This window comes from Phaenicophaeus curvirostris, chromosome 3 (assembly GCF_032191515.1).
Source record: "Phaenicophaeus curvirostris isolate KB17595 chromosome 3, BPBGC_Pcur_1.0, whole genome shotgun sequence".
NCBI lineage: Eukaryota > Metazoa > Chordata > Aves > Cuculiformes > Cuculidae > Phaenicophaeus > Phaenicophaeus curvirostris.
In genome coordinates this window covers 75412390-75425351 of record NC_091394.1, presented here as the reverse complement: position 1 = coordinate 75425351, position 12962 = coordinate 75412390, and the positions used below count along the sequence as shown (strand labels likewise).

At 40.5% G+C, this 12962-nt stretch overlaps 1 protein-coding gene across 1 annotated transcript in view; it reads right to left on the bottom strand.

Moving 5' to 3' along the window:
- SDC2 (syndecan 2) overlaps positions 1–12962 on the bottom strand; it is a 59887-nt gene that overhangs the window by 3699 nt on the left and 43226 nt on the right. Inside the window, exon 3 of the mRNA XM_069854409.1 lies at positions 6784–6895. Within this exon, the coding sequence (XP_069710510.1) occupies positions 6784–6895 (112 nt within the window). The remainder of the gene's footprint in view (positions 1–6783; positions 6896–12962) is intronic.

The window sequence follows — 12962 nt, the reverse complement described above, 5'->3', positions numbered from 1 at the left end:
AGTAACCAGCAAATTAACAGTATTTTTGAAACAGAAGGAACCAGCCTGAAAAGAAGTACTAAAAAAGCATAAACAATTGCAATGGGAGAAGAAACCATGCAGCAGAAGAAACAACCATCAGGGTTTGTGTGGCTATGTCTGACATGGCCCCATGGCACTGAGGGCTCTGCTGGGGCTTGGCAGTACCACCCCACGGGTGCCCCAGTGCCCACCTCCAGCTCTCCCACACCAACCATGGGGGCACCACTGGAGCCCCCACTTCCAGAGTGCAGGGTCTCCTCCTGGGGGACAGGAGGAGGTGGCAGTACCAAGGATCATGTGAGGCTGGAGGCACCCACATCACTCACAGCAGGGTTGTGAGGGCACAGGGTCCTGCACACCCCGATGAGCGAATCTTGCACACTCCACAGCCTGTGAGGGGTGGATGTGTGTGCACACAAATCTGTGTGCATGGCACACATTAGGATCAGTTACAGGAGGGGTGTTGGAAATTTGCAGTTGCATGTTAACCACAATACCAGCCACTTGAAAAATGGTATCGATTGTATTACTGGTATTAAGCACAAAACTATAGTTCAATGATTGCCAGTTAATTGCATATCATAAACAAATCGTCTAATAAACCTCTTCATTCTGACTTGACTTAAACCACACGAACTTAACAGTTTTTGCCTGTTCTGCACTGCTTCAACAAGAAAATATCTTCTCTACAATAAATCTCTTAAACCCTCAAACATAAAAATCAAAGTACTTTCTATCTACAGGAAGATTGCTATTACTTCATGTTTCAGTCACCAGGAATTCAAGTTTTTAAACTCCACATAATTCAGAAGCCTTTTTATTTTGAAATAAAGAGTAGGAGGACAGAAAACTCCCTAAAGATGAACTTTAATTTAATTTCTTCCACATTCAAAGCCCTGCTGGAGTGTGAAGGTTTCTTTAGAATAAGATAATGGACACAGCTAATAAATATCCTTTAGTGATGCTGGAAAGAAGAAGACACAGACAAGAGACTAAATTATTGTAAGGCCTGAAAGAGGAAAAGAATCAACCTATTCTTGGACCAGTCCTTAGGAATCTCAATGTGTTATGCTCATTACAGACACTGGTTACCCAAGTAACTATTGGGTAATAAATCCAGCAAATGTGCATAAGATTAATTCCTAACAAATAAAAATATAACCTCTTACAACATAATAGTATGACTCACTCATTCCAAATCGACTTTTTGTCTTATTTTTGTAGAGAAAGAAAACAGGCTGAAAATATAAGCCTGTATCAATCCTTCAACTCACCATCAAGAATTACATACATTTGGCATTAAAAGAAAGGGCATTAACAAGACAATAACTAAAACAACTTCTTTACTGTAGCTGAGAAAATTTGAAATCATTAAGTACTACGTTAAAGCTACCAGCACAGAATAGTGCTGGAAAAGCCTTCAGAGATACAAAAATTACAGTGCAGTCTCTATAATAAGGAACTCCCAACAAGAATCACGTATTTTCCTGAAGTGCTACTCAAAGATCAAAACCCCAACACCCTGCTTCAAAACAGAGGTGGGGAAATGCATCCAGTGGGAAAATTTTTCTGGCTTTGCCTCAATAGTTTTCTTTGAAAAATAAGGGCCCAATGGATAGCTCAGCCTGCTTTACTTTCCAGAGTTCCTCCAAATTACACAAGACACTCACAGTCATGGAAATTAAAATTGATGATCAGATTAGAGATCTGATAAAACACAGTTTGAGAATATAGAACTTTTTTTTCTTCTTTTCATAGTCCCATTTAATAACAACTGCTCCTCCAAATCCTTAAATGCCACCTTTGCTTCAGGCATTAGTTGTGTCTGCCAGATAAAACAGGTCTGAACCTCTCTGGCTACGGAAGATGCAGATCTCGGTCTCTCAACAAATGGGTGACTAATATATAACATCTAGACTAGCCACTGGTACCAAAGGTACCCAGGTCATCTTCCGTATGGCCTCAGAGGAATCCTGACAATGCCCAAAACATGGGGGCACCTATTGTTTAGTCGTGATTCAGGTTAGACACATCACTATGGTTCCTGCTTTCCAATTAACTTTATCTAGATAGGTCTCTGCTTGGCATGGAGTAGGTCTAAACAAGGGTAAGACATTTCCCTTGCTAAACTGACATTAGTATTCTCAGAATTACCCATAAGTAGGACTAAGGGATCATAAAAACCTGTCTAATGTCCTCCAGAACATAGCAATAGCATTTTATATAGCTTCATGTTCCCTGAATGCAAAAAAAAACCCAGACCCCTGCCTCCCTCCCTGAATTGAAATAGAACTGGAAAGAATAAATCAACAGTGTCATAAGCATAACTTCCAACTAGGTTGTTAAAAGGAACACTGTGAAATGCATGAGGTATAAAGCCTTACTTCTCCATGTTAAAAATACCAGTGTCTCTTTTGACAATATCTGGATTTGGTCAGCTTGGGTGCCTGTGCTATGTATTAACTGCCTTGAGTCCCTCTACAAATAGATACTGCCCTGTTAGTAAGGGTAACATAAAAACCCTACAGCAATTAAACCCACGGCCATCTCTGTGGTAAAGAGTTGAGAGCTCACACACCATCTTTTACACACAGCAACTTCTTCAGGATGTCCAACTGCTGTCTTCATAGTGGTCAAAATAGCTCTAAATTGTGCTGTAGTATTGGAAATACCTAAAATAGCCCTCAGTGACTTGTCTATTAGCTGCCCCTTGGGTAACGGGAATGCGAATGCTCTTTCACACTCTTGGTGCTTGAGGAAACTTGTCAGGAAATCAAGTCTGTGCCAGCTTAAATCACTGTATACTACAAAAAGCCCAGGGTAGTTAGCACTCTCACTTGCAAAGCAGTCACTGATTAACTCTTCCTATCAAACAAACCCAATCATTTTCACCATATCTTTTGGCATCATGTTTACTTGCTGTTGCACATCACACACTGGTAACAGTACCACCACAAGCAAAGTTGTCATAAGGTGGGCACACAAAGTTGCACCACCACTTCCACACCTTCCATCTCTATCGTTAATGACACTGTAGAATGACACATACCAGAATGATATTTTTAGCTGGCTTATCTCACCCCTATTCATGTGAAAATGCCTCAACACAACCCTTAATCAATACAGCGTTAGACAACCAGAGATGACACTGTAAATATTATACTATCAGGGAACTGCATCTGAAATACATGGAGATAGTGCAATGATGTTATGTTTCCAGTAATTTTTATCTGAGCAGGTAAAAAAACAAACAAACAAACAACAAAACTTGAACAAAACAAAAAGTAAGAGTCATAATTATACTTAAGCATACTGAAGATTCTGCCCAGCATCACAAAACCACACTTTCTAACAGCATCACAGTAGGGTTTTATGGAGAACCAGGCAGTCAATGTCATGAAGTGTGCTTGGCACTGGTGTGGCAGGTGGACAGGAGAATCTCTTGCTCCCAGCCAATCTGAAAGGCACATTCAAGCAGGACCTTAGGAAGTAGACAAATGAATGCTCGCTGTGTTGCCTGCACCATGGGAAGGAAGCACACCAGCACAAGGTGTGTTGCCCCATCTGGAGTGCCTGCTGGGCACACTGATACTATGGCGAGGAGAACCCACTACCAGCCCTGGCTCCTGTGCCAGCTCCTGTTCAGCACCTGGGAGAGCGCCCATGCCTCACCCACCTTGAGCCCCACAGCCACCACCCATCACCCAGCCCCACAACACATTCCTCCCTGTCTCCTTCTGGCCTTAGAGCCTAACTTCAGCTTCCTGTTGGCTCAAGAGCCAAAGCAGATCTGCTCTTCTACTTCTTTGAGGAGCTCCAAGTCCCACTACTGTAACTTTCCTCCAAGAACCTTCTCAACTCAAGCTGTTATTGACTGAGAAATATTAGAATCATAGAATCACCAGGTTGGAAAAGACCCATCAGATCATCGAGTCCAACCATTCCTATCAAATACTAAACCATGCCCCTGAGCACCTCGTCCACCCATCCCTTAAACACTTCCAGGGAAGGTGACTCAACCACCTCCCTGGGCAGCCTGTTCCAGCGCCCAATGACCCTTTCTGTGAAAAATTTTTTCCTAATGTTCAGCCTGAACCTCCCCTGGCAGAGCTTGAGGCCCTTCCCTCTCGTCCTGTCCCCTGTCACTTGGGAGAAGAGGCCAGCACCCTTCTCTCCACAACTTCCTTTTAGGCTAGGGAAAGAGAAGAAGGGGAAGGAAAATCTGTATCAGATTTTGATATATATTGCATAGCCTTGTCTGTCAGGTGGAAATTAAGAAAAGACATAAGAATCAGACAGTTTTCCAAAATGCACTGGTAAATCTAATACCAATAGCTTTCCTTAAAGCAAAGGCAGCTATGCTACCTCCAAGTACCTGCAAGATCAGGGCTCAGTTAAGATCTTTTACGCCAGAAGAAAAAGAAGTTATAAAAGCATTTCAAGTTGTAAATAGGCAGGAAAACTTATTTTTACTCTTTTATTATTGTGCGATATACAAACACCTACATTAAAGAGTGACAGACTGAGGCATCTCCTCAGAGATGAAGACTGCAAGTAGGAAACAATGGAGTAATGAATTGACCTATAGATTTTCTGCTGTTCATAGAAGACAATCCGGAAGCAGGCCTGTCTCCTTCAGAAACAGTTGACCAATGGATTCAGACTGAACACTTGGGCAAATGCACAACAGTAGCTGAATACACATAAAAGACTAAAAAGGCTATGAAAGGAAAGAAAAAAGGCAGAACACCATCACCTTTTCTCTCCTTAGAAAAAGCTATCAGCCAGTTTCTACTTTGAAATGTGTCACGCTTACAGTGACATTTGCCCATGTTAATGCTGCTTGCAGACCTGCAAGGGCATTAATGGTGGTACTGACAATTCCTGTTTATCTTCATAGGCCTGGTGGCAGCTAACAATTTTCATACCAAAGGAAGGAGTCAGCATGTTGTCATGTTGGATCTGTTTGCTTGGAGTGGAATTACATAGCAAGAAAAGCACTTCTGAGTGGGAAGGCTCTCCCTGCTAGGAATACTACATCACTGAGTATCAAGTAAAGAGAGACACATTCAACACAGTATGAGGAAAATTGTTCATTGGTACACCTGCAGGACAGTTTCTGCTTCATAAAATGGAGACAGCAGTAAGTATGGGATGACAGAGTGGAAGGGATGCTAATTTGCTTCCCTTTTACAGGGCTTAGAGATTGCTCAGAAGGTTATTTGAATTTAAGAGTTCTTCCTTTGTTTAAAAGTACTGGATTTGGGCACTGTCACATGAGCTGTCTGGACAGGCATCCAGCTAGTTTCAGTCTACAATGAGACTCTCCCTGCTTTCTTGCAGAAAAGAAACAGAGATTGGCAGAGGTAGCAGGAGAGCATGTAATACACTCCATCTTCCACATATGACTCATGGTTGAGCACAGGAAAAATGAAAGCCAAGGCATTACTGTTGGTGAACCTAGAGGCAATTTCTGTCCATCTGGCTCCACTTTTACCACTGAGATGGGTTAATAAAACCCAAAGCCAGCTCTTGTATAGTCCTTTCCATCTCAAAAGCAGGGCTGCATTTTGAATCATCCATATTAGAAACAGCTGAACTCCACAGAGGGTTGAAAAAAAACCCTACTTTTTAAAATTAAATGTTAAATTACACCTCAAAGAAGTCTACAACAAGGAGGTTCTACTGAGCCTCTGATCGTATTATAACATCAAATTGCACCTATGGAGGACTTCCAAAATGCAGGATGTTACCCAGGAGCCAATGGCAGATGGGCCTGAGTTTGCCTGGCAGCACAATCAGAACTCTGAAGACTTCATTTTAACATATCTTTGAACCTCCAAAAGAAAAGGAAACCAAAAATCTACACAAAAATCTCAGCTGTGGTTTACAAGGTAACAAAGACATGGTGCTACAAGAAGGGCTCTCCTTTTAAAAATTCACAAGTATAAATAAACATGAAAAGACAGACTACAAAAAGTACAATGACAAACAAATAAGTAACACAACTGGAAAACAAATGGGATTTCCACAATAGCTCAGCAAATACTCACAACAATAAAGAAATTTATTTCCAAGAACTACCATAAAATTTTGCAATCCTGCACTTAACTTTTAACGGCTGGAGCCTCCCAGCTGATATAGAAGATACTCCACAAAGAGGCTTTCTATGAGAAATTATTAATGAGGTTTCACTGACAGTTTTTTGAAAAATGATGAGCAAGCTACGTGCCTCTCTGAGAACGCAGTATGTTATGTTTAAGAATTTCTTTATTCACTATATGGATGCCATTACCTCAGAGGAAACTGTTGTGCTTTTGGTAGCATCTAGACTTCTAAATTTAAAAGAACAGCAAAAAAGGAATAAACGCCATGTTTATGTAAATTTGAATATATATTAAGAGAAAACTAGTTTGCTGCTGCTATGTTTTCTTACGGGCTACTAAATTAGCATTATGCTATGGGAGAACTAAGCCTTCTCTAATCCTTATTTCTAAACTCCAGAGAGATCTACACAGAAACCAGAGGACAGTAGAGATGCAGTGAAATGATCTAACTAAGAAATAAAAAAAGAGTAAAAAGATCATGTTTAAAACCAAGCCTGCAGGGATGCTCAGTGCTCTGTAAATAGACAGCCAAGCACTCACAGTACTCACTGAAAGCATCATCTCCAGCTTACGAAGGAAAACTGCACAGATTTTCCTCAAATAATTGCATTACTTCTTACACTTTTTAGAAGTAAATTGTGACATGTTATCTCACCTGAACCTGACCCAGAAGAATAATCATCATCATCAATTGGATAGACTCCTGATGCTTCTTCAACAGAGCTGTTGTCAAGGTATAAATCTTTATCAGAGGTCAAATCTGCTCTCTGGAAAACAGATAAGAGGGAATGGTTAAAAAGTTAACAGTTCTCCAGCATAGCAGACTCTTAATCTTCATTCCTGTTTTCAGAGTTGATGATGGCACACTGAACAGTTTATTCTTCCAGTTTATGCAATGCATTCCTAAGATGTTAAAGAAATTTGTAAAAATTATAGCATTAAAAAAAAAACAAACTAAGGCTGCACAATGAAAGCTAAGAAGCCATCCAATCTTTAAGAAGCAGTCTCGCTTCAAATCACACTTCATCTCATTAAATGTATGAATGAATAAATAGGATTTATAGTATACTCTGCAGAGCTTCTGAAACAAGAAAGCAGCAAATCCCAGGACTGAAGCCCTCTGTCAAAATCTCATATATACAAATCTAAAGGCTATCACGTGAAGCCTGTCTTTTGATGTCAAATGTATCCCAAAATGCATCTGTTCTGTATCTCATACAACCACCCAAACCTGCTGCTCCGAGTCACTAGGATTTCCACCTTACTTTTTACTGCATGACACCGATTGCTTCTTTTATAGAACCCAACATTCATCATAGCTTTCCTAAAGGGGTACCAATTTGTGAAAGGGGTAACTCCTGCTATGGAAAAGCCCACATCTGACTTTTCCGAGGTAATCTTTTTCCCCAGAGGCCTAAAAAGTATTGTTGAAGATATTTGTGACTTTTTTTGAGGCAGCTTTTGACAACAGATTCCTGTTCTAAGCTTTGTCACAGCAGAAAACTGCTCTTCAGTACAATTAAAAAAAATGATTCTTCATGAAAAGCAAAAAAGCCATCCCAATTATTACTTTAGAGCAAAAGACCTTTGCACTGGCAGTACTTAAGGCTTCTCTGAACAGCTCTGAACTAAGACAATGCTACCTTGTTTTTCTTCCACAGAAGAAAAGAAAAAAAAAACACCATACTTGGTCAAAGTCTACTCTTGCTACAGCAGCTTTTACCTGTGGCATATATGGGGGGGGAAAAATGGTTTTAAGATAGGTTTCCAAAAGGCTTGCTGTCAACTGCAGATCACACAGTCTGCCTGGAACTGGATGTAGTCCAAAGCAGAAATTCAAGATGATACTGGTCGCCATCAAATTACTTAATTCTTTTAAAAGATGTCTCCAAAGGAAGGCCTGAAGTACTGCGGTATGGGTATAGGTGGTATTGTAATTAAGACACAACTGAGGCTGTTTCCGTATAGGAAAATGACTCCCTGTCACGGGACAAATATCCTGCTGCTGATCAGGCTACCACAATGGACCAAGCCACTTCACACCATTTTACTTTCAGCCACAATTGTGGTACAAAATAGCCCACTCCCTAATATCAGACAGGAAAAAACAAAACATATTCAAAAGGAAATGCAGGTGGCTGACCATGAATATAGAAACGGAATACAATATCAAAAGTTATCAGAGGCAGTAAACATTACCCAGTGCCAAGCTGGGAAAAAGTTTGAGGACCTACGTGGAGAAATTTCTTGGCAATGGAAATTGCTGATAGAATTTGACAACAGCTGAGAAACAGCCTGAGTTTGCAAATGTTAGTGAACAAAAACTAGTCTGCATGAGAACAGAAGATCACGCATCCATGCCCAGAATTTTTAGTGTTGAATAAAAATATAAACTTGAACTCAACGTATTCCCTGGGCCATTTCCCACTTGTGTCTATATCAGAAGCAAAATCAGGGGAATTCAAAAACCAAGCAAGAACCCAAACCACCCCCTCTCCTGCCCCAAAACAACCAACCCTGTTATTCTGCTCTTTCCAGTCCCACAGGATTCAGAGAAGACTGAAATGATCCCTGACAGTTCTCCAATGATCAGATTTTGTAAGACAGCTCTGCAGCTAATGCAACTCAGCCCAAGCTGTGAACGCCTGGTCAGTGAGGCTCCCCACCATCATATTCACTCCCTTTCTTTAGATGAATTATGACTTTTCAGCTGCCAAAAGCTTTCATTTCTAGCTATGCTGAGATGTTTGAAGATTTAAACCAGCTGAAAGCAGAGGAACAGAAATAGAAGGAAAGCCTGGATAGTTTTCAGCAGCAGTTTGAGGATCAATTGTATTTTATTCTGGGGATGCAAAGGATACAATGTGAAGCATTATTTAATATCTAGTATTGCAGATGACACAACTCCATCAGAATGAGAAAACTATTCCCCACCAGTCTTACAGATCCAGTAAATATTTACTATAGGGAGAAATATAGGGTACAGTGAACTCCAAATGCATTCAGATCAGACATCAAGCTCTGTCTGAGCTCTGCAGCTTCTGTAGCCAGAGCCCCTTGCTTCTCCTCTAGTGGAACTTGGGCAGCCCATGGACTACTTCCAGAGTGTTCACAAAAGATAAGTTGAAAAAACAAGTCTGTTGTCAGCAGGCTTGGACAGTAAAAGGTCTGTACTAGCACTTCAATATGCTTAGGAGGAAAAATAAAGTTTGCAAATTCTAACTCCTTATATCTATTTTTAGTCATTAGGAAGGCCAGATATTCAAGAGACTATTTCCTATGGCTAACAATTGAAATGAGGGCCCTCATGTCACTTTTATGTAACAGCTTTATTTTCAGTTCTATTAAAACGGCAGGAACACTAGGCAAGGATGTCTCTCTTATCAGTCCTTTAATCTGGCCCTGAAGCCACAAAAACTGCTCGTTACCTCTTGACAGAGATGGCATTCTCGTCCATCATTGTTATCCCACTTACGTTTTTATTCCAAGAATATAATGCTGCAAAATCCTGTGACCTAAATACTTCACATGTTACATACCAATGATCACTGATTCCTGTCTGGTTATTGACTACACTGGCATAAACCTAAATTTCATGGATGTAGTGTAGATTAGCACCTATTAAGTATTAAATAAAATATATCCTCATACTAGCTAGTAAAATCTTAAAATCTTTAATTCAAAGTATAAGCTTCAATAAAATATTTTTGATTTAATACATTTAGATAACCCAGGATATACTTTAAAAAAAACCAACCACCTCATTCTGATGCTAAATGAGAGAGTGAACAAGGAAAAAAAAACAAAACTTTTTTCTGACTCATCTCATTAAATGCATATATCATTCACAAAATTACAACGGCAAAAACTTGAAAACAATCTTCAGACAACGGGAGGTCTAGGAAAGGATGGCACACTTCATTAAAAAAAAAGAAAAGGATAAAAGTATCCTGTCATAGCTGTTCCTTTTTCCAGTGCTGCTGTTATAGTCAATCCTCCCATTACATGATAATGATTAAGGAGTAAGACATTAAAGACTTTTCTGCCATGTATATGATGCCAAGAAAGCTGGTGTGAGAAGCAGTGAAGAAGTAATGTCTGACATGGTTGCCATGGCTGTTTGAAATTCAAATGGAAGAGCGATGAATAACTGACATATGGAAGGAAACATTTTATTACTTACAGATGCACTCAAATTTCTGTTCTCTGCCTTTCTGGGTATATGTACAGGACAGAATTTGAGGTTTGCAGCTGGGTTGTTAATGGTACATTGCCTCCCTTTTTCCCCACGTGGAAGTCTTTTAGATGTAACTTTGTTAGTATGCACAGAACCAGACTAATATTTAAAAAGTGACATTATATCCCAAATAGCTAAGCCAGAAGGTGCTGAAAATTTGCAAGCATTACAGATGTTTATTAGGTAGAGCTCTTCTACATAAGAAGCAGAAGAAAAACAGATTTTCCTCAGCTATTAACAGACAGTCCTATTCTGTTACTGCTTGTATAAAAGTGTGTTCAGCTTGTGAGTCCGAGTTCACTGAAGTTATGCATTCTTTATAAACACTCCACTTTTGGAAAGCTAACTACCTGAATGCACTCATCTAAAGCCTATGGGCCACTGCAGAAACTCCCACTGAAGGCAGGAGAAAAGGCAGTCTTGTGAAGGAGAAGCTGTATTTCCCCTGAAATTTCCTGCAAAGGCAACTATGATCTGCCACCCAACAGGAGATAGTCCCAGAAGACCTCAGCATTGCTGACCCCAAAGCCAGCAGGCAATTTGCTATCATAGTTTGGCACTTCTTTGCCTTCCGTCATCACATTAAGAAAACTATTTCACCAGTAAGACTGTCCCATTTAAGCCTTGCTAACCTTGTCCAAGAATAAAAGTAATGATTTTAGACAAAAACCCTCGATAAAGCATGACACTTCAAAATCAGATTTACACCTTAAAGCACTAAGTTTTCCCAGAAACGTGCTAACCAGAAGAGCATCCTTTTCCTGTTGTGTCACTAGTTCTTAGAGGTGAGCATCTGCTAGCTCTGCCAGTGCTGCTCATCAACCTCCTTCAGCCTTTGAATCCCTACACTGCCCAAATGTTCCATGCTACAAACGCATAATTTTGAAGTAGAATTTTATGTTATGAGGCATGTTTATCATTAACTACATTATTACAGATGCCTTTCTTTCCTTTCACTGATATGTCCTACAGCTGGGCAAAGAAGAAAAGCGAAGATGTAGTCCCCATTTCCTTTCAAGGTGATGGTGGCCACTTAAAGAGTCACAGGCCAAACTCTTCCCAACAAACCCCATCTTGTGGCCCAGCACCAGCCGCAGTGAGGGCTTTGGCAGAAGTCATGGTGAGAGGCACAGTGGTGAGCAGCTGTGAGATTTTTTTTTTAACAAACAAGACACTAATAATTAGTGATATAATCTACACACAACATTCTAACGATTCCACATTTTCTTCCTTGGAGAAACCATACTGCCTGCATAATAATGAGTGGGTACTGGCCACGGGAAAGTTGCTCTATACCACAGTCCGCATAACTGTGCTCACATAAAAAAAAATATTCTTTGCATAACAACAGGCATAACAACAGAAGTATGCATTGCTCATTTCCCCCAAATCACTTTGGCACAGTCACCATTTCCGAGTTTTACCTCAGAAGAGCTAAAAACACTCCCAGCATTCCAGAAGGCTGCTGCCTGTCTGTGCCAGTCCTGCCACTCATCCACATGCCCCAATGCAAAAACGAGCCCCACAATGAGACCGAATTTGCAAAAGCTACCACCTCCTCCATCACGGGCTTTGGCCAGTTAACTAACAAACTCTGATTGCAGTAATTCATTCTGGAGGGCTTGTTTGCGAGGCTATTTTAAAAATACCTTAGAAGACATTTGTTGCCCCTTTTTCAGGTAAAGGTAGAAGAAGAAATCTGCTTTGTATAGGTGTCACTACAAATGTTTTAAGTCGGGTGTTTGCCCGCAGGGACAGTGCCAGTGCCAGCAGCGGCAGGGCAGACTGAGACCCTGCCTGGTGCAGTGCAGATCCGCTACTGTGGCTGAAGCACATGACAAAGATTATTCATGCCCCTTGTACTTCATGTAAAACTTCCTGATGCTGCACAAAACTATAGCTTTAGGCTTCCAATCTCCCACGACAGATGAAGAAAGGATTTGACCATTTCTGGCTGCTGAGGAAAGGCAGAGAGCCTAAAATAAACTGCACAGAAGCACGACAAACTGCTTCTACTACTGCTAGCATACAACAATAGAGGAGTCTACCAAAAGAGCTGATTAACAGAGATTTCTTCACATCAGAGCCATGAGTCAAAATATGCTGGATTTTAAGATACGCACAGTCTGTTATGCCAGACTAATTATCAAAACAGAGGCGTATTTGACAGGAAAAGCATTAATAAAATAACTCTTGCCAGTGTCAGGCATTTCAGCAGTGTATGTCAGCTTGCACTAAAGAAAATACACTGAATCCATGGTGCTCACAGGGATATGCTTCAAGGCAAACTGCCCCCCAGGGATAAGAGACACCAACAAGCCACCACCACGTCAACTGCTGTTCACTTATGGCCATGCACCAAAGAAATTGCTGTGCTGTCGTTGATAGATTCAAGTTCATATTCCTCACAAAATCATAAAATCTAGTGTGCCTGTTTTCTAACAGTCATCTGTGCCTTCAGAAATATTCCCTAATGTGTAATTACATGCTGGATGGTGCATTATGTGATAGCAGAACTTAAAACAAAGATCAGAGAACTTGTTCAAGCTTATCTGAAAATGTTTTTCTTCCCGTTATAAAGGCTCACAGATTTGGTT